This window comes from Pelophylax lessonae, assembly GCF_965119305.1.
Source record: "Pelophylax lessonae genome assembly, chromosome: 4".
Classification (NCBI taxonomy): domain Eukaryota; kingdom Metazoa; phylum Chordata; class Amphibia; order Anura; family Ranidae; genus Pelophylax; species Pelophylax lessonae.
The window spans coordinates 132,385,085-132,408,027 of record NC_138771.1 but is presented as its reverse complement, the minus strand read 5'-3'; the positions used below and the strand labels follow the sequence as shown (position 1 = coordinate 132,408,027).

Genomic DNA, 22,943 nt, shown 5'->3' with positions numbered 1-22,943 from the left:
CAGGTGGGTTCAGGAAATCGTTCGATCTGGATACAAGATCGAGTTTCTCTCTCGGCCGGCGGGCAGATTTTTTCCCTCAAATCTTCAGCTGTCTCCGGAGTGCTTGTGGGATCTGCACCTGGCGGTGCGGGACCTGCGGGCTCAGGGAGTGGTGATTTCGGTGCCTCATCAGGACAGATTTCGGGGATTCTATTCAAATCTGTTCACTGTGCCCAGAAAGGGCAAGGTACGTCCGATTCTGGACTTGAAAGCTCTGAACCGCTTTGCGCGGGTTCGCAAGTTCCGCATGGAATCCCTGCGCTCGGTGGTGGCTGCCCTGGTTCCGGGGGAATTCATGGCCTCCATCGACTTGAAGGATGCGTACCTTCACATCCCCATTTTCGAGGGTCACCAGCAGTACCTTCGATTCGCCATTGCGGAGGATCACTACCAATTCGTGGCGTTGCCCTTTGGTCTCGCCTCGGCTCCGCGGGTTTTCACCAAGGTGCTTGCGCCGGTTCTGGCTTTGTTGAGAGCCCAGGGCATCTCGATCCTGGGGTATCTGGACGACATTCTGGTTCGGTCTGCGACCAGTCAGGGCCTGGTGAACGACCTGTCCGTCACGATGCAGACTCTGCAAGAGTTCGGTTGGACGATAAATTTTCCAAAGTCGACGCTGTGTCCGTCGGTTCGTCTTCCTTACCTGGGAATGACCCTGGACTCTGTTCAGGCGAAGGTATTCCTGCCGGAAGACAAGCTGCGGAAGCTTCAAGAAGAAGTCGGGTCCCTCAGGGACGTTCAGTGCTCGTCCCTCCGGACGTGCATGAGGTGTCTGGGACTGATGGTCTCGGCTTTCGAGGCGATACCCTTTGCCCAGTTTCACACGCGGGGTCTCCAGAGGGAGATTCTGGCCAGGTGGGACGGACAACCGCAATCTCTGGATCTCCAGATTTCGTTGAGTCATCGCACCAGAAGGGACCTTCTGTGGTGGCTCCAGTCCCCGGCGGTGTCGGGGGGCAAGTCCTTTCGTCCTTTATCGTGGACGGTGATCACCACGGATGCCAGCCTGTCGGGCTGGGGTGGTGTTCTGGGCGTTCTGTCCGCCCAGGGAACTTGGTCGGAGGAGGAGTCCTCCCTTCCGATCAACATTCTGGAATTGCGAGCAATAAATCTCTGCCTTCGGCGTTGGTCGGACAGGCTGCAGGGCCGTCCGGTTCGGGTGCAGACGGACAATGCCACAGCGGTGGCCTACATCAACCACCAAGGGGGCACCAGGAGTGCCCGAGCGGCTCGGGACGTGGCCGACATTCTGTCTTGGGCCAAGACGCACGTCCCAGCGATATCTGCTGTTCACATTCCGGGGGTGGAAAACTGGCAGGCGGATTATCTGAGCCGCCAGAACCTGGACCAGGGAGAATGGTCCCTTCACCCGGATGTCTTTCTGATGTTGTGCGAGAAGGGGGTTCCCCAGATGTGGACCTGTTCGCGTCTCGTCTGAACAACAAGGTGGAAAGGTTCGTGGCAAGAACGCGCGATCCTCGGGCAGACGCCTCAGACGCGTTGGTGGCGCCCTGGCATCAGTATCGTCTGATGTATGCCTTTCCACCGATTCAGCTGCTGTCCAGGTTTCTTCGGAGGTTGGCCTCGGAACCGAAAACGGTGATTCTGGTGGCACCAGACTGGCCTCGCCGGTCTTGGTACGCAGACCTCGTGAATCTGGCGGTCGACGCTCCATGGCGTCTGCCTCTTCGAGACGATCTCCTGTCTCAAGGGCCGATATTTCATCCTGCTTTACAGTCGCTGGCTTTGACGGCCTGGCTGTTGAAACCCAGATCCTGAAGGATAGGGGTCTCTCCCCTGAGGTCATTCACACTTTGATTAAGGCTAGAAAGTCCTCTTCGGGGAAGGTTTACTACCGTACTTGGAAGGCCTATTTTGCCTGGTGTGAGTCCAGGGGGTATTCCCCTCGTTCATACTCGGTATCAAGGGTGTTGGCTTTTCTTTAAACGGGCGTGGACCAGCGTTTGGCGTTGGCCACGATTGAGGGTCAGATTTCTGCTCTGGCCGTTCTCTTTCAGCGCCCTGTGGCGTCTAATTCTTTGGTTGGCACCTTTGTTCAAGGGGTGCGGCTTCTGGTCCCTCCTAGGAGGGAGCCTTTGCCTCCATGGGACTTGAACCTTGTTCTGTCCGTGTTGCAACATGCTCCCTTTGAAAAAATCAGGGAGATCTCGTTGTCTATGTTGTCCAAGAAGGTCGCCTTTTTGGTGGCAATCACCTCGGCTCGCAGGGTGTCGGAGCTGGCTGCCTTGTCCTGCAGATCTCCGTATTTAGTGGTTCACTTGGATAAGGTGGTCTTGCGTCCTAACCCGTCTTTCCTTCCGAAAAGGATTTCGGAATTTCACCTCAATGAGGACATAGGCTTTGCACAAAGCGAAGGCAAGACAAACCATCCAAAGGAAGTGGCTTTGCATTCCTTGGATGTTGTTCGGGCGATCAGGGTTTACCTGTCATCGACTGAATCCTTTCGCAAGACGGATTCTCTCTTTGTCCTTCCAGAGAGGCCTCGGAAGGGCATGGCGGCGTCGGCCTCTACCATCGCCAAATGGATCAGGCAGGTCATTGAACAGGCCTGTGCTTTGAGGGGGAAAGTTCCTCCCATGCCTGTGAAGGCGCACTCTACAAGATCTCTGAGTACGTCTTGGGCCTGTCATCATCAGGCTTCTGTGGCCCAGGTGTGTAAGGCGGCGACTTGGTCGTCCGTTCACATCTTCTCAAAATTCTACAAGGTGGATGTTCAGGCATCGGCAGATGCTTCCTTTGGCCGTAAAGTTCTTAGTGCGGCAGTGCCTTAGGGTCCTTTGTTTGGGTCCTTGGCTGTTGGGGTATTTTTACCCCTAGGTTACTTGTTCTTTCCTGGGTTGTTGCTCCTGTTGAGCAAGTTTTTTTCATGTTGCCCAGTTGGTTTCCTTCCTTTGGTAAGGTTCTTTTCTCTGATGTGGGTATTGCGTTGCCTTAGGCGCGGCTGTTTTTTTTTTCCCACCCCTCATGTCTACACTGCTTTGGGACGTCCCTATTGTGACGAATATGAAGGGGCGGCGACTGTCGGAGGACGTAAGAGAAAACGGAATTTTTGTAAAATCTTACCTGTAAAATTCCTTTCTCTGAGTCCTCCGACAGTCGCCGCCCCCGCCCCTCTTTTGGGGTTTTGTTTATGTACTCTACTGCTATGCTACTGAAACTGAGGTAGGAATGCAGGAAGCAGGAGGGTATTGACTGAGGGGACCACCCCCTGGGGGTGGGGTAGGCTAAAAGCTTTGATATTAACATATTCTGTTGTCTAGCCACTCCTACGGAGCAAAGGTCAATAACCCTATTGTGACGAATATGAAGGGGCAGCGACTGTCGGAGGACTCAGAGAAAGGAATTTTACAGGTAAGATTTTACAAAAATTCAGTTTTTCCCGTAAGGTAGAGATTTGAGTCCGTCGTCTACATAGAAATTCCTTTTGACCAACTGTCATGCATCAGATCCAAATTCCTTCTCACCCTCTTGAGCTGTTTTCCTCAGTCCATAAATTGCTAATGCAGGAGAAGGACTGTTACCGAAAACATGTACCTTCATCCGGTAGTCTTTAACTTCATCATTGACATTATTGCAGTACCATCAGAACATGAAGAAGTTTCTGTAGTCTTCATGGACGATGAAACAGTGGAACATTTGCTGAATGTCAGCCATAACAGCAATTGGCTCTTGTCTGAAGTGAAATAAACTCCTATAAGATTGTTGTTCAGATTAGGCTCAGTAAGAAGATTGTCATTGAGGGAGACACCTTCATGGAGAGCACTAGAGTCGAAGACCACCCTAATCTGATCAGGCTTGTGAGGATGGTAGACACCAAAGCATGGTAGATACCAACATTCTTCTCCTTTAAGAGGAGGGGCAGACTCAGCATGATCTCTCTCAAACACCTTCTGCATAAAGTCCACAAAGTCTTTTTTCATCTCAGGTTTCCGGTTCAAACTGATTTAAAGAAACAAACCGTGATTCTGCATGTCCTCTGTTGTTTTGTAGTTTCTTTCTTACGTGTAAAAGATCTTGATTTGTAGGGATTTGAATGATCTTGTGGAGCGTCTGGTAGATGTAGAGCGATAAGATCTGGATTAATGGAGATGTGTTATTCTCACTTCTGAAATGAAAATGAAAACGAAGAAAAAACAACTGCGCTAGTGCAAAAAGAAAATAAAAGCAGCGACTTCAAGTGTGACCGACACCCCAAAAGATAATAACAAAATAAGTTGCGCTATAATGTGACCAAACTAAGAATAAATAAATGATTGAAATATGTCCATAAAGTCCATTGAGAGGCCAGATTTAATGATGTGTCTGTGGATATCCCTATGGAATTAGGCTTACCAGAGAACAATATAAAGAATGCCAGATGAAACCAAAAACATCCAGTGGAAACCTGAGGATATCTAACGAAGTTGATACGAAGAATCTCAGAATACATGGAATTTGCATGGAATGAAAAACAAAAAAACGCCATAGCGTAAAACCAACAAATCGATTGAAGAAAACAGTTTAGGTGCACTCACATTGTGAGACTATCACCATCCGTGTGAGTCAAAATCAAGTGATAGAGTAGGTACTCATTACCAGAGTAAAAATTAAATAAGCAATATACAACGCAGTGGTATCTGTGACAAACCACACGGAACTTCAGATGATATATATATGTGAAATATAAATGAAACTTCCACCACCAATCGGAAAGGATAAATGCTGATTAAATACTCCTTACCAGATATAGATAATAGAAAGCCAATAAGTGAATGTGCAGGAAAAGTGACACCTCCACCGGTATATACACTCCTTACCAGATTGCAATGTGAATACACTTATAGCAGAATGGTTTGCTGAATCGATACTCCAAATTCAAATTGAGTGATAGTGCAGGAACCCGTGACACCTCCACCTACAAATATGCTCCTTACTAGATAACAATATGGATCGTGCATGTAGCAAGATGGTATGTTAAATCAATCCAGAAGTCAGACCTCAGATGCTGGCAAATGGAGACTCGGGGGTATATGCAGGCAGGATTTCAGCTGTGTTGAATAAGGACACTGCTACCAGACAACTACAGTGCCTTGCGATAGTATTCGGCCCCCTTGAACTTTACGACCTTTTGCCACATTTCAGGCTTCAAACAAAGATATAAAACTGTATTTTTTTGTGAAGAATCAACAACAAGTGGGACACAATCATAAAGTGGAATGTAATTTATTGGATATTTCAAACTTTGTTAACAAATAGTAAACTGAAAAATTGGGTGTGCAAAATTATTCAGCCCCTTTACTTTCAGTGTAGCAAACTCTCTCCAGAAGTTCAGTGAGTATCTCAGAATGATCCAATGTTGACCTAAATGACTAATGATAATAAATAGAATCCACCTGTGTGTAATCAAGTCTCCATATAAATGCACCTGCACACTGTGATAGTGTCAGAGGTCCGTTGAAAGCGCAGATAGCATCATGAAGAACAAGGAACACACCAGGCAGGTCCGAGATACTGTTGTGGAGAGGTTTAAAGCCGGATTTGGATACAAAAAGATTTCCCAAGCTTTAAACATCCCAAGGAGCACTGTGCAAGCGATAATATTAAAATGGAAAGAGTATTAGACCACTGCAAAGCTACGAAGACCTGTCCGTCCCTCTAAACTTTCAGCTCATACAAGGAGAAGACTGATCAGAGATGCAGTCAAGAGGCCCATGATCACTCTGGATGAACTGCAGAGATCTACAGCTGAGGTGGGAGACTCTGTCCATAGGACAACAATCAGTCGTATACTGCACAAATCTGGCCTTTATGGAAGAGTGGCAAGAAGAAAGCCATTTCTTAAAGATATCCATAAAAAGTGTTGTTAAAGTTTGCCACAAGCCACCTGGGAGACACACCAAACATGTGGAAGAAGGTGCTCTGGTCAGATGAAACCAAAATCAAACTTTTTGGCAACAATGCAAAACGTTATGTTTTGCGTAAAAGCAACACAGCTCATCACCCTGAACACACCATCCCCACTGTCAAACATGGTGGTGGCAGCATCATGGTTTGTGCCTGCTTTTCTTCAGCAGAGACAGGGAAGATGGTTAAAATTGATGGGAAGATGGATGGAGCCAAATACAGGACCATTCTGGAAGAAAACCTGATGGAGTCTGCAAAAGACCTGAGACTGGGACGGAGATTTGTCTTCCAACAAGACAATGATCCAAAACATAAAGCAAAATCTACAATGGAATGGTTCACAAATAAACATATCCAGGTGTTAGAAAAAGTCCAGACCTGAATCCAATCGAGAATCTGTGGAAAGAACTGAAAACTGCTGTTCACAAACGCTCTCCATCCAACCTCACTGAGCTCGAGCTGTTTTGCAAGGAGGAATGGGCAAAAATTTCAGTCTCTCGATGTGCAAAACTGATAGAGACATACCCCAAGCGACTTACAGCTGTAATCGCAGCAAAAGGTGGAGCTACAAAGTATTAAGGGGGCTGAATAATTTTGCACGCCCAATTTTTCAGTTTTTTATTTGTTAAAAAAGTTTGAAATATCCAATAAATTTCGTTCCACTTCATGATTGTGTCCCACTTAGTGTTGATTCTTCACAAAAAATTACAGTTTTATATCTTAATGTTTGCAGCCTGAAATGTGGCAAAAGGTCGAAAAGTTCAAGGGGGCCGAATACTTTCGCAAAGCACTGTATATCCATATATGTAAGTTAGTTAAGGAAACCGTGTTAGTGAGACAGGCCAAAGAAGGGACTAACACGGTTTCCTTAACTGACTTACATATATGGATATAGGTGTCTGGTAGCAGTGTCCTTATTCAACACAGCTGAAATCCTGCCTGCATTTACCCCCGAGTCTCCATTTGCCAGCATCTGAGGTCTGACTTCTAGATTGGTCCAACATACCATCTTGCTACATGCACGTTCCATATTGTTATCCGGTAAGGAGTGTATTTGTAGGTGGAGGTGTCACGGGTTCCTGCACTATCACTCAATTTGAATTTGGAGTATCGATTCAGCTAACCATTCTGCTATAAGTGTATTCACATTGCAATCTGGTAAGGAGTGTATATACCGGTGGAGGTGTCACTTTTCCTGCACATTCACTTACTGGCTTTCTATTATCTATATCTGGTAAGGAGTATTTAATCAGCATTTATCCTTTCAGATTGGTAGTGGAAGTTTCATTTATATTTCACATATATACCATCTGAAGTTCCGTGTGGTTTGTCACAAATACCACTGCGTTGTATATTGCTTATTTAATTTTTACTCTGGTAAGGAGTACCTACTCATTACTCTATCACTTGATTTTGACTCACACGGATGGTGATAGTCTCACAATGTGAGTGCACCTAAACTGTTTTTTTTTCAATTGTTTTGTTGGTTTTACGCTATGGCGTTTTTTGTTTTTCATTCCATGCAAATTCCATGTATTGTGGTCTTCTGAGATTCTTTGCATCAACTTCATTAGATATCCTCAGGTTTCCACTGGATGTTTTTGGTTTCATCTGGCATTCTTTATATTGTTCTCTGGTAAGCCTAATTCCATAGGGATATCCACAGACACATCATTCCATCTGGCCTCTCAATGGACTTTATGGACATGTTTCAATAATTTTTTTTTTTTTCTTTTTTGTTTTTTTGTTTTTGTTTTTTTTTTCAAATTTTAATTTTATTAGAAAATGAAAAGGATTTTACATTTTACATTTCATAAGATAACAGCCAACTAAAGTAATATACAACAAGAAATGCACATTTAGGAGTAGAAATATTTATCTTTATCCCCATCCTAACTTATGGTGGCCTGTTTTCTCTCTTTTCCCATGAAATGTCATTTTTTATACAATACAGCCTCTTACTTCAACCTACCTTTCCATTTCTCTTTCTTTTACCCCTCCCTACCCTTTCTTCCCCCCATAAACAATAAGCAACTATACCACCACTCCCCTAAATAAAAAAAAAAATAAAAAAAAAAACCGAACCCTCCCCCCCTTCTTCTTCTCAATTCCAATGGCAAACTTCTCGAACTTCCTTATTACTTTACTCTCTAAGAGTCTTCCCTTCTTCAGAGAGGATGAATACATTCCATCCCTCCCATGTCTGTCTATATCTCTCTCTATTATGATTTGCTGTTAGGGTCAGATCTTCCATTTTATTTATTTCCTCCACTTTCTCTATCCAATCCCTTATAGAGAGTGGAATATTTTTTTTCCACCCCAAAGGGATACATAATCTAGCTGCATTTGCTAAGTGACTTATTATTGATCTTTTGCATTTTTTTGTTGACATTGTTGATACCTGTAATAAGAAGGCAGGATCCATTTGGATCTCTACCTCCGTAAATTTCTGCATTATTTTTCTAATTTCCTCCCAGAATCCTCCTATCTTAGAACAAGTCCAAAATATGTGCATCATTGTACCTATTTCCTCTTGACAGCGCCAACACCGATCTGATGTATTAGAATAGATACTATTCAGTCTCTGAGGGGTGTAATACCACCTTGGTAAGATTTTATAATTTGTTTCTTGTATTTTGGTGCATATGGAGGACTGAAAAGCCCGATCTATTATTTTTTGTTGCTGCTCGGAGGAAAAGGTACAATTCATTTCTTCTTCCCATTTACTTAGGATAATTTAGCCTGGTCTTTAGGTGTCACTAGCAAATTATACATTTTAGATAAAGTATGACTTAAGGTTCCTGTTTCTGAACAATATCTTTTAAAGATTGTTTCCTGCCTTCCAAATCTCTGAGGTTGTGGTAGTGTATTAAGGTAATGATGTACCTGTAAGGCACTCCAAAACGGAAGTCCAAAGGTATCCTCTTTATTCATCAGTATTTCAAGTGTCGGCCAGTTCTTTCCCTTCAGAAAATGTGAGGCTTGGAAACAACCTTTTTCTTTTAATTCTCCAAATGGGCCTTTTTCCATTCCCATAGGGAACATTGGATTTCCCAAAATGTGAAATAAAAGAGATTCTAGATTTTTTTCCCTCCCCTTTATATATACTTGTGAGACTATCTTTAGTGTATTACCTATCAACGGGTGGCTTTTCAAGGTCCCCGGTAGATAGTCATAGCACCAGGCAGCCCTATTCAGGGAGATTGGTGTTTGAGATTGTTCCAAACCTATCCACAATTTAGATTCATGATGTCTACACCAATCAATTTGACGACATAAATGGTAGGCTTGATAATATCTACGTATGTCCGGTAAGGACACACCTTCATATTTTTTTGGAAGAGTTAGATATTTGACTGACAATCTTGGTTTCTTTTTTGCCCAAGTAAAATTTATAAATATTGATTGGACCTGCTTAAGATATTGAGCTGAAATTTTGATGGGTAAAGTTTGAAAGAGGTATAAGAATTTTGGAAGAATAGACATTTTTATCACATTTGATCTACCAAACCAGCAATGTATTCCTTGTGTTCCATTTTTCCAACAGCAATTTTGTTCTATTCAAAAGGGGGATGAAATTATATTCATATACTTTCTTTACCTTGGGGGGTATGAATGTTCCTAAGTATTTTATCGCTCTCTCCGTCCATCTAAACCCAAATTTCTGTTTCAGTCTCTGGAAGTAAGAAGGAGAAGCTCCCACTCCCATAGCTTCTGATTTCTCAAGATTTATCTTCATATTGGATAATCTTCCATATATTTCAAATTCTTTTAATAGATTTGGCAATGATATCTCTGGTCTAGTGAGCGAAAACATTAAGTCATCTGCATATGCAGTAACTTTATATTGCCTGTTTCCCCGCACTACTCCTGATATATCCATGTTTTGTCTCACTCGACAGAGAAATGGCTATAAAGATAAGACAAATAATAAAGGGGAAAGATGACAACCTTGTCTTGTCCCATTTCTGAGAGGGAAAGAATCTGATAGAATACCGTTAACTTTTGCTTGAGCCCATGGTGCAGAATAAATAGCTTGGATCCACTGAAACATGGTCTTGTCTACTCCTATAAAATTCAGTGTAGAAAACATATATTCCCAATCAATGCGGTCGAATGCTTTTTCTGCATCTGTTCCTAAAAAAACACACGGGAGATGAGTATTTTCCACTATATGTACTAGATTTAATACTTTTATTGTATTATCCTTTGTTTCTCTTTGAGGGACAAAGCCTGCTTGATCTAAGTGTATCAAAGAATTTATATGTTGTGTTAGTCTATTTGCAATAATCTTTGCAAAGACCTTCAGGTCCACATTCAACAGCGATATTGGTCTATAACTACCGCACAGAGTTAGATCTTTCCCTTCTTTGGATATCACTGTCACTTGTGCCCCCAACGAATCTCTACAAAAATGTGAGTTATGACCTATTTCATTGAATAATTTTGTGAAATATGGTCCCAAAATCAGAAAAAACACTTTGTAATACTGTATTATTAGACCATCTGGGCCTGGAGCTTTCCCTGACTTTGTTCCCTCAATAACTTGTTGGACCTCTAGTAAGGTTATCGGTAAATCCAGCTCCCTCCTAATCTCCAAGTGCAGTGTTGGCATTCCAGAATCTTTAATATAAGCATCAATGCTTGTTTTTTCTACTTTTTCTTTTTTCAAATTATATAATGCAGAATAAAAGGCTCCGAAGGATTTCGCTATTTGTTTAGGCAATGATACTTTTTTGCCCTTAGGAGAGTTAATATGAGGGATGTGTCTTTTTAACTCCTGTTCTTTAACTGCTCTGGCTAACATTCTTCCGCATTTATTCCCAGACTCATATCCTGCTCTTCGACTTCTCTGGAGGTCTGCCTTGGCTTTGTATTGCATTAAATCTGTTATTTGTTTACGTATTTCATTCATTCTTCTTTCCAGTTCTACAGATATTTTTCGTTTATGAACTATTTCCATTTCCTGTAACTCACTCAACAATGCATCTAGTTGTTTCTTCCGTTCTTTTTTCAACCGAGATCCGTGTTTTATCAATACCCCTCCAATCACTGTTTTATGCGCCTCCCATAGAATTCCTGCATCGCATTCGGGTATGTCATTTGTTTGGAAATACCATTGGATTTCTTTCTGAATGTCCTCCTTCACCTCTGGGATCTGGAGCAAACTTTCATTCAATCTCCAAAATCTATTTGCATATTTCTCTCTTTCTGAAAGTGAGTAGCACATCACTATCGGAGCATGATCCGAGCATGTAATGCTACCCACCTCCGTTTTTATCACTGATTGCAGCTGTCTATGGGGAACTAAAAATTGATCTATTCTGGAGTATTTTTTATGTATTGTTGAATAATATGTATAGTCTTTTTCTCCCTGGTGTTGTAACCGCCATACATCCATTAATTGATGTTTGTGCAGTATCTGAGTTACTTTTTTTCTCATTTTGGGGGACACCGATGATATTCCGGAGGAGGTGTCAATACTTGGATTTATCGGGATATTTAAATCTCCCCCTAATAATATTTGCCCTTCTCCAAATTCAGACAGGACCCTAAAAGTTCTAGAAAGAAAAATATCCTGATTTACATTAGGTGTGTAGATCGAGCCAATGGTGACTTTAACTCCCTCTAAGAGTCCTTTTACGAAAACAAATCTCCCCTCCGAGTCTAAACGAGTCTCCTCATGTTCCCAGGAAAGTTTATTTGAGATGAGGATAGAGGCCCCCCTAGACTTAGAAATTGTATTACTTGAATGATAACCAGTAGGATAACTTCTATTTCTTAAGGATGGCACTCCATCCTCCCTAAAATGTGTTTCCTGTATAAGCGCTATATCCGCCTGTAATCGTCTAAGTTTGTTTAAAAGCATGTGTCTTTTTAGGGGGTATTAAGTCCCCTAACATTAAATGATACCATCTTTATGGTTGCCATTGGATTTGAGAACAAGACTCCTGAGAAAAAGAACAAAAAAAAAAACCCGCCTCTTACCTACCCCTCCCCTCTACCAAAAATCCTTTTAAGGAGGATCTTCCTCCTATCTACGTTATACTTATGTATATTACGCTCAATTCCCTCCCTAATTTAATGAGTGTTATCCTATTTGAGGTGAAGCCCAGGATCTTCCCGGGGTGAGGATCCCTTCCCTCTCTCTATTGACCCGGTTTGATAATTTTTTCCCTTCTTTTTTTTCCTTTCCCCTTCCCTTCTTCCCCCTATATCCACTGAAGATGTCCCCTTACCTACCCCATATTTGATTTATGATGTGTTTGCTTTCCTGGTCCTCTCTCCTCCTCCTCTGAGGTAGGCAGCCGATAAAGGGGGGGGGGGGACCCACTTATGAATATTTACAAATTATCCTTCTCTCCATTTTCCTTCCCCTTTCTCTCTACCTTAGGGATTATATAAATTCCACAGGAAAAATAAAAAAAAAAAATAAAAAAAGACTTCATCAAAGAGCCAAAAACTATATACACATATATACACACACATACACATATATACACACATATACATATATATATATACATACATACACATACATACATACACACATACCTACACACATATATATATATATATATATATATATATATATACATACATACACACATACCTACACATATATATATAAAAAAAAAAGCCCCCCCCCCCTCCCCCAACACCCCCTCCTCAATAAACTAATTTGCAGATCTATCAGTGATTGTTCTATAGCACCTAAAAAAAAAAAAAAAAAATTCCGGGTTAATCCTTCAACCCTAATAAAACCCCCACTTCAGTGTAATTAGGATACAATCCTTTATATTGTGAGAAGAAAAAAAAAAGAGGGTTTTTTCTTAGAAAGGGGAAGGGAGGAAAGCCCCTCCCCTTTCTACAACCAATTTATTAATCTTACAGTGATATCCAAATTTATTTACAATTCAAATTCAACCACTCCATAAACACATGTCCTATCATCAACTCCTTCAGTGATCCAAAAAAAAAAAAAAAAACCCCAAAAAAAACCCTATACCGAAGTGAATTTGTGTTTGATTCTACTTTATATCCTTTTTGATGTGCTACAGCATTTCAATTGTTCTTTAAACTTCTTTATTATCACTTATATGTATTATATAATAATGTCCCCTACATATATACACACATATACACACACACATATACATACATACACATGCATACATACACATGCATACATACATACATACATCTTGCTACATGCACGATCCATATTGTTATCTAGTAAGGAGCATATTTGTAGGTGGAGGTGTCATGGGTTCCTGCACTATCACTCAATTTGAATTTGGAGTATCACTTCAGCTAACCATTCTGCTATAAGTGTATTCACATTGCAATCTGGTAAGGAGTGTATATACCGGTGGAGGTGTGTCACTTTTCCTGCACATTCACTTACTGGCTTTCTATTATCTATATCTGGTAAGGAGTATTTAATCAGCATTTATCCTTTCCGATTGGTGGTGGAAGTTTCATTTATATTTCACATATATATACCATCTGAAGTTCCGTGTGGTTTGTCACAGATACCACTGCGTTGTATATTGCTTATTTAATTTTTACTCTGGTAATGAGTACCTACTCATTACTCTATCACTTGATTTGACTCACAAGGATGGTGATAGTCTCACAATGTGAGTGAACCTAAACAGTTTTCTGCTTCTTCCGGAAGCGGAAGCCGGAAGCTGCGAGTGATCCACAGCACACACACACAGCGAGGAGAGCTGTGTGGAGGAGGAGCGGAGGAGGAGCCGCACGTGCGGGGGGAGCGGGGAAAGCCGCACTAGGAAGCCAGGGGCCGGGTGCAGGAGCCTCGGAGCCGCGGACCAGGGAGACAGTGCGGTGGACATAGCAGCAGCAGCGGCGACAGAGCGGACCAGGGAGACAGTGCGGGGACGGAGCAGCAGCGGCATCAGTGCGGACCAGCAGGGAGCCAGTGCGGGGACAGAGCAGCTGCGGCGTCAGAGCGGGGATAGAACAGCAGTGGCGGAGACAAGGACCTGACAGGACCTGGACCTGACCTAGGAACGTAAGTAGGAAGCAACTGAAGCAACTGATCTGCTGGTAGGGGGGTGGGCTAGTGGGGGACTACAAGTACAAACTACATACAAGTACAAAAACTACAAGCAATACAGATTACTAAGGGGCTACTATAGACTGAGAGGTGCTCTGCGACTGACCGACGGTGCTGAGTATCTTGTGACTGGTGGGTATCTTGCGACTGGTGGGTATCTGCGACTGGTGAGTATCTGCGACTGGTGAGCATCTTGCGACTGGTGAGCATCTTGCGGCTGGTAAGTATCTTTGCGACTGGGGAGTATCCTTGCGACTGGTGAGTATCTTTTTGACCGGTGGGTGAGTATCTTTGTGACTGGTGAGTATCTTTGCGACTGGTGAGCATCTTTGCGACTGGTAAGTATCCGTGCGACTGGTGAGTATCTTTGCGACTGGTGAGTATCTTGCGACTGGTGGGTGAGTATCTTTGCGACTGGTGAGCATCTTTGCGACTGGTAAGTATCCGGGCGACTGGTGAGTAGCTTTGCGACTGGTGAGTATCTTTGCGACTGGTGAGCATCTTTGCGACTGGTGAGTATCCTTGCGACTGGTGAGGGTATTAGCGACTGGTGAGTACCCCAGGTTTAGTACTAGGGGAGTTAGAGGTAGTGTAGGTAAGGAAGAGCAGGTCGTTAATATTATCCCCATAGAGTAGTGGGTAATAATGTCCGACAGGATTGGGGATGCCACTCAGTGCACTTCTTGCTGCATGTATGCGTTCCTTGATGAACCAATCGAGGGCGAATACTGCTGTGCAAGATGTGAGCGACTTGTTGCTCTGGTAGACCAGATCCTGGACCTACAGAGCACAGTGGCAACACTGCGTTGCATCAACAACCTGGAAAGGAGCTTGGACATTACCCATCAGGCGCTGGCAGGGGCCAGCATAGAGGAGGGAGGAATAGAGGAGACGCAAGCATCAGAGGTATGCAGTTGGGTGACCGTTAGGAAGGGTAGAGGGATGAGTGTCAGGGAGGCCAGTCCTGAGTTGGTACACCCTAACATATTTGCCGAGTTGCAGGTTGAGGAGGATATCAGCTCAGGGGTGGCAGAGCTGGAGCATGCACCCTCCCCCAGCTGCCAGGGGAGGGGCGGCTCCAGGAAGAAGGGGGGCCGTAACTCAGGAAAGGTTAGACAGGTTGGGGTAGTTGGGGACTCAATTATCAAGAGGACAGAGAGGGCAATCTGTAAAAAAGATCTCGGTAACCGAACAGTATGTTGTTTACCGGGCGCCCGCGTTCGGCACATCGCAGATCTGGCAGACAGATTGTTGTGTGGGGCTGGGGATGACCCAGCGGTCATGGTGCATGTGGGCACTAATGACAAAGTAAAAGGTAGGTGGAGGATCCTTAAGAACGATTTCAGGGACTTAGGTAATAGATTGAGGAAAAGGACCTCCAAGGTGGTTTTCTCTGAAATACTGCCTGTACCTCGAGCCACGCCAGAGAGGCAGAAGGAGATTAGGGAACTTAATAAGTGGCTGAGGAATTGGTGTAGGAAGGAGGGGTTTGGGTTCCTGGAGAACTGGGCTGACTTCTCAGTCGGCTACTGGCTCTTTAGTAAGGATGGGCTGCACCTTAATGGGGAAGGTACAGCTCTTTTGGGGAGAGAGATGGCCACCAAGTTGGAGGGGCTTTTAAACTAGGAGACGGGGGGGAGGGCTCAGAAGTAGAATCAGTCAGGAGGGAGCAAAGGACTGAAGGCAGTTGTAGGGTCAGCAGCGACAGTAGGTCCACAACGTCAATTGGCAGGTCTGTGCGGGAAAACCTCAGACCAAACAGGAATAAACCTCACCGCCAATCACGTTTAACTTCCGTAAAACTAAGAGGGGTATATGCTAATGCCAGGAGCCTAGCTAATAAAATGGATGAGTTGGAAATGTTAGTACATGAGGATGACATAGACCTTGTGGGAATAACAGAGACTTGGTTCGACCCCTCACATGACTGGCTGGCCAATATCCAAGGGTATTCGGTGTACCGGAAGGAGAGGGTAGGAAAAAGAGGGGGAGGGGTATGTCTCTATGTCAAGAACAATATAAAGGTGATAGAAAGAAGTGACATTACAGATGGGATGAGCATGGATTTAGAATTTGTGTGGGTTGAACTCCATAGGGAAGGAGAAAAGGGAAAAGTAGTTGTGGGGGTTTGCTATAGGCCACCTAACCAAGGGGAGGAGGTAGAGCTGGAATTTTTAGCACTAATGGGTAAAGTGGCAAAATTGGGATCAGTCATCATATTGGGGGACTTCAATTATCCCGACATTGACTGGGAAGAGGGGATTACACACTCACAGAAGGCCCGTCTATTCACGGAAAACTTACAGGACAACTACATGTCACAGTTGGTGGATTCCCCTACCAGAGAAAACGCAGTCCTGGATCTATTGATCACTAATGACCCAGACATAATCTCGGAGGTAGGAGTCCAGGACAACCTGGGCTCTAGCAATCACAGGATGATCACATTTAGTATAAATAACAATATAACAAGGCAAGTGGGGAACATAAGAACCCTAAACTTCAGAAGGGCAAACTTTCCAAAATTGTACTCATTGATGGAAAGGGTAAACTGGGACCAAACCTTGGGATCACTGACCACAGAGGAAAAATGGGAATGCTTTAGGAACATATTAAGCAAATGCATCTTGCAGTGCATTCCTATGGGAAATAAATTTAGAAGAGACAAAGCCAAACCTGGCTGGCTAAACCGTAGCGTTAAAATATATCAACAGCAAAAAAACTAGGGCAGAGCATATTGCACACATAATTAACGACGATGGGAGGATGGTTACAGAGGACACTGAAAAAGCAACCGTGCTGAATGCTTTTTTCTCGTCAGTCTTTACACAGGAAAAGGAGGGGTACACTGACCATGACTGTATGGTTAGTAGTAATACACAGGACTTGCCACTATGGCTAACAGAGGGTGAAATCAGGGAAAGGCTGGATAAACTTAACACAAACAAATCACCAGGTCCATATGGCGTACATCCGAGAGTACTCAAGGAACTCAGTAAGGTTATAGCTAGACCACTGTTCCTGATCTTTGCTGACAGTATTAGGACAGGAGGTGAGCTGTGAGCTAGATAGGGGCAGACCAGTAGATGTGGTGTACTTGGATTTTGCTAAGGCGTTTGATACAGTTCCCCACAAGCGCTTACTTTATAAAATAAGGTCTGCAGGTATCGACAGCAGGGTTTGCTTCTGGATACGGAACTGGCTAAAAGGCCAGGTCCAAAGGGTGGTAATTAACAGCGCATACTCAGACTGGTCTGAGGTAGTAAGCGGGGTGCCCCAGGGCTCAGTCCTGGGACCAACCTTGTTCAATTTATTCATAAACAGCATTGAGGACGGGATCAGTAGTTCGTTATCAGTTTTTGCAGATGACACAAAATTGGCCAGGGCAATAACTGCACAGCATGAAGCAGATATCCTACAGAATGACCTGGACAAAATTACGGAGTGGGCAACGACATGGCAAATGAGGTTTAACGTGGAGAAGTGTAAGGTTTTGCACTTGGGGACTAAAAACATAAAAACACAATACACGTTAGGAGGGGAACCCTTGGGGGAATCAAAAATGGAGAAAGATCTGGGAGTCGTGGTTGATGATAGTTTAGGCAACAGCATGCAATGTCAAGCGGCAGCTGCCAAAGCCAACAGAATATTAGCATGCATAAAGAAAGGGTTGTATTCCAGAGATGAGACTCCTTCCACTTTATAAAACTCTGGTCCGACCGCATCTGGAGTATTCTGTCCAGTTCTGGTCGCCAGTCCTCAGGAGGGATGTGTTGGAGCTGGAGAGAGTCCAGAGAAGGGCAACTAAACTGATTAGGGGGTTGGAGGACCTTAACTATGAAGAGCGGCTGCAATCGCTCGATTTATTCTCCCTGGAGAAGAGACGTCTGAGGGGGGACATGATAGCAATTTATAAATATCTTAATGGGGATCTCAGCTTAGAAAAAAAGCTGTTCATTCGAAGGAATTGCATGAGGACTCGAGGACATACAATGCGATTAGAGGAGAAGCGTTTTAACCTCAGGCAACGAGGAGGATTCTTTACTGTTAGGGCTACAAGATTGTGGAATTGTCTACCACAAGAGGTGGTTTCTGTGGGTAGTATGGTGGCTTTCAAAAGACTCTTAGATTTACATCTCAAGGATCAGGACATTAAGGGCTATGTTAGATGATTACAGCCACACACACCTACACAGGTTGAACTGGATGGACTATTGTCTTTATTCAACCTCACCTACTATGTAACTATGTAACTAATTGTTTTGTTGGTTATACGCTATGGCGTTTTTTTGTTTTTCATTCCATGCAAATTCCATGTATTTTGAGATTCTTCGCATCAACTTTGTTAGATATCCTCAGGTTTCCACTGGATGTTTTTGGTTTAATCTGGCATTCTTTATATTGTTCTCTGGTAAGTCTAATTCCATAGGGATATCCACAGACACATCTGGCCTCTCAATGGACTTTATGGACATGTTTCAATAATTTATTTATTCTTAGTTTGGTCACATTATAGTGCAACTTATTTTGTTATTATTCTCACTTCTGCCTTTGTTTTCATCACTAAATTTTCTCTCAAGATTGAGCTCCTCATATCTGTTTAATTCTTGCAATGACCCTTGGGTGTCGCACTGCTTTAACCGCTTCCATACAGAGCAGTTAGACCCCCTTCCTGCCCAAACCAATTTTCAGCTTTCAGCACTCTCACACTTTGAATGACAATTGCTCAGTCATGCTACACTGTAACCAAACAAAATTTTTATCATTTTTTTTCACACAAATAGAGCTTTCTTTTGGTGGTATTTGATCACAACTGGGGTTTTTTTTTCGTGATATAAGCAAAAAAAGAGCAAAAATTTTGCAAAAAAAAACACTTTTTTTTAGTTTCTATTATAAAATTTTGCAAAAAATTAATTTTTCTTCATACATTTGGGCCAAAATTTATACTGCTACATATCTCTGGTAAAATGAACCCAAATTAGTGTATATTATTTAGTCTGTGTGAAAGTTATTGAGTCTAGAAGCTATGGTACCAATTACTGAAAATTGATCACACCAGATGTACTGATGGCCTATCTCCTTTCTTGAGGCCCTGAAATGTCAGGACAGTACAAATACCCCCCCAAATGACCCCTTTTTGTAAAGTAGACAGTCCAAGGTATTTAGTAAGTAAGAGGCATGGTGAGTTTTTTGAAGTTATAATTTTTTCCCACAATTCTTGGGAAAATGAAGAAAAAAATTTTTTTTTCTTTTTTTCCCCAAAACGTTGTCAATTTATAAGCTATTTCTAACACATAGCATGTACACAGCAAAAATGACACCCCAAAATTCATTCTGCTACTCCTTCTGAGTATGGTGATACCACATGTGTGAGACTTTTACACAGCCTGGCCACAAAAAGAGACTCCGCGTCCAAGTAGCACTATAAGGCGTTTTAGGAGCATAAATACACATAAAACTTTCTTACTACCTATCACACTTTTCAAGGCCCTAGAGCACCAATACAATGGAAAAGTCCACAAAATGACCCCATTTTGGAAAGCAAACACTCCAACGTATATTCTATGAGGCATTATGGGTCCTTTGAACATGTTATTTTTTTCCACAAGTTTTTGGAAAATGTGGGAAAAAAATAAAAACTTTTTTTTTTTACACAAATTTGTCAATTTATAGGATATTCCTAACACATAGCATGTACACAGCAAAAATGACACCCCAAAATACATTCTGCCACTCCTCCTGAGTATGGCAATACCACACTTATCGGAAAGCCAACCATCCACCGTTTAAAAAAATACCAGGGTTATGGCAGCTATCTGCTGCCATAACACCGGTATTTAGGTTTAAACAGAGGACGTATATAAACCTTTTTGGACTTAGACATGGTGGCTGTATGAAGGGTGACAGGTACTCGGGTACTTTGCTGGGCAGGTGACAGGTACTCTGGTACTGATGAGCAAGTGGCAGGTACTCGAGTACTCCGATAGGCAGGTGACAGGTACTCGGGTACTCTTATGGGCAGATGATAGGTACTGATGAGTAGTACTGATACTGATAGGTGATACTGATACTGTACTGATGGGTACGGATGATCAGTACTGATACTGATAGGTGATAGGTACTGATGGGTACTGATGAGTACTGATGAGTAGTGATGGGTACTGATGAGCAGGTGGCAAGTACTCGGGTACTTCAGGTGTCAGGTACTCTGATGAGCAGGTGGAAGGTACTCGGGTACTCTGATGGGTAGGTGACAGGTACTCGGGTACTCCGATGACGGGTACTCAAAGTACCAGAGTACCTGTCATCAGAATACCAGAGTACCTGTCATCAGAGTACCCGAGTACCTATCATCAGAGTACCCGAGTACCTGTCATCAGAGTACCCGAGTACCTGTCATCAGAGTACCCGAGTACCCGTCATCAGAGTACCCGAGTACCCGTCATCAGAGTACCCGAGTACCTGTCATCAGCCCATCAGAGTACCCGAGTACCTGTCATCAGAGTACCTGATGGGCTGGTGACAGGTACTTGGGTACTTTGATGGGCTAGTGACAGGTGCTTTTTATTGGGGGGGGGAATCAGTGTGGTTGGGGTGCACTGTACTTGGTAACTAGCTGTTACCACAATCTCCTCCTCACACAGGATCAGTGTGTGAGGAGGAGAACACGGTGACAGCTAGTTACCGTGTTCTCTGATGACATTTGTGACCGGCTGTGATTGGACACAGCCGGTCACGTGGTAAAGAGCCAATTTCATTGGCTCTTTACCTAGATCGGGGATGGGCTCTGTCCGAGGGACGAGCCTCGTCCCCGATCGCCACGCTGCGCGCCCCCGGGGGGCGCGCATTAAGGAAGGAACGAGCGGCTCGCGCTGGAGCCGCTCATGTGATCGGCTGTGATTGACACAGCCGATCACGTGGTAAACAGCCAATTTTGATCGGGGTTGTGCTCAGTCCGAGGGACGAGCCTCACCCCCGATAGCCGCGCTGCGCGCCCCCGGGGGCGTGCAGTAGCGGGGAGATCCGGGCGCCGTCATACGACGTCCGCCCAGATCGAGAAAGGATTCCTGCCGACGTCATTTGACAATGGCGCGGTATGGAAGGGGTTAAAAGAATAGTATATTTAACACACAGTCTTTGATAACTATAAATAAGCAACATTCAATTGCCTAATAGCTCCCTCTAGTTGTAATGGCTCATGAGACTGTTGAGAGAGCAGACATGTATTTAACAGTATTAGACTATAAATCATTGATATTAGACAGCAGTTCTTCCTTGTCAGCTTTACGATTTTCTTGCACTTTCCAGGTTGTTTTTTTTAAGCGTTCTTCTTCTTTTGTTTGGTTCATGGTTTAAATCCTGATCTGGAAGGAGTTCTGATTCTGGTTGTGTATTCGTTTCCCCAGATTGTATATTTCTTTGAAACATTGTAGCTAACAGGGAAAGGGTTAATAGTAAAGTTCCTCCAGCAGCAGAGAGATGTATGAATTGCTGTGCCTGAGCTTAAGCTTCCTAGGCAGCAGTTGCAGAAAGATTTACGTTGACTTTCCTATAAGGCCCCTTTCACACGGAGTGGACCGTATTGCGATCCGCTCCGGCACTTTTTTTTTTTTTTCACGGACACGGATGACATTTGTGTCATCCGGTCCGTATGTCCGCATATCATCCCATCCGTTTGCGGATGATATACGGACATAATGCATGTCTATGGAATTGCAGATGTCAGCGGATGACACCGCTGACATCCGATTTTGAGTCCTTTCCGTTTTTTAAACGGAAATAAAAATAGGGTCCTGTTCCGTTCCATATCTGTACAGGGTAAACTGAGCCGAGGGGAGAAACCAGGGGCATGAGAATACATATAACGTTTAAAGGCATATCACAAAGAATGTGAAACATTACAGGTCTGCTGGCAGCTCCATTTTGCTATATTGTTGTCCACCCCTCAGTTTATTGCTTGGCTACATCCTATGGTTTATAAATACAAATCGTGTACCATATGATTAATATAGGAATTTTGACTTACCTGTAAATTCCTTATCTTGGAATACAGTACAGGGCACAGGCCCCTCCTTTCTTTGCCTTGATCACTTCTTGTTGCTTGCTTTTGAAAAAAAAAAAAAACACAGGCGTTTCACAGAGCGTACAGCGTTATATTGGTATGCTTTAGGGGCAGCCCTAATACATTTTTTGACAGTGTCCAATCACCTGAAGGTAGCCTGCATATGATCTATGACTACAAGCCCTGTGTCCTGTACTATACTCCATGATAAGGAATTTACAGGGAAGTCAAAATTCCTTTTTTTTCTTTTACATTGCAAGTTTTGCATTTGGAAAGTTATTGCATTTAGCTTTTCAGTGTCTTATATAAATTAAAAATTGCATTTTTAATCTAAACTCTGAAATTGCTTGTTTTTGTGATAACAATCATATCTCATACACTATGCCCTCTAAATCAAGCTATTCCTTTGAATCTATGTATGTTTTGGTTACATATAGGATGAGTCACGCATGTTTCGAGTTCAATTCAAAGGGGAATGCAAGGAGAAAGCCCTAGAAAATTGTGACATCTGCTTTCAGAAGCTCCAGTGCTACTTGGGAGACCAGGTATGTAGAGAATGTATTGTAATTCAACATTACTATACACTGCACAAGACATAGTTGCCAGTTGTGTTATATAAATTTGTTTCAGAATGAGGCCACCAGAAAATCAATCCAAAGTTTTCCTTACCAAATGATGGGAGTAACTCAGGTTGCACAGGTAAATACATATTAAAGAAATTAATAAATTCTTTTACATACACAGAGGCTGATTTACTAAAAAGAGATGAAACAAATGAGACAAATTGTGTGAACATTTACTCAAACTATCCAAACAGGTGAAACGCAAATTCTTGCATACTTATCTTATGCACAA

General features: G+C 43.2%; 1 protein-coding gene across 1 annotated transcript in view; it reads left to right on the top strand.

Moving 5' to 3' along the window:
- REC114 (REC114 meiotic recombination protein) overlaps positions 1 to 22,943 on the top strand; it is a 381,896-nt gene that overhangs the window by 230,141 nt on the left and 128,812 nt on the right. Inside the window, exons 2-3 of the mRNA XM_082253508.1 lie at positions 22,526 to 22,633; positions 22,719 to 22,787. Of these exons, the coding sequence (XP_082109634.1) occupies positions 22,538 to 22,633; positions 22,719 to 22,787 (165 nt within the window). The 5' untranslated portion in view covers positions 22,526 to 22,537. The remainder of the gene's footprint in view (positions 1 to 22,525; positions 22,634 to 22,718; positions 22,788 to 22,943) is intronic.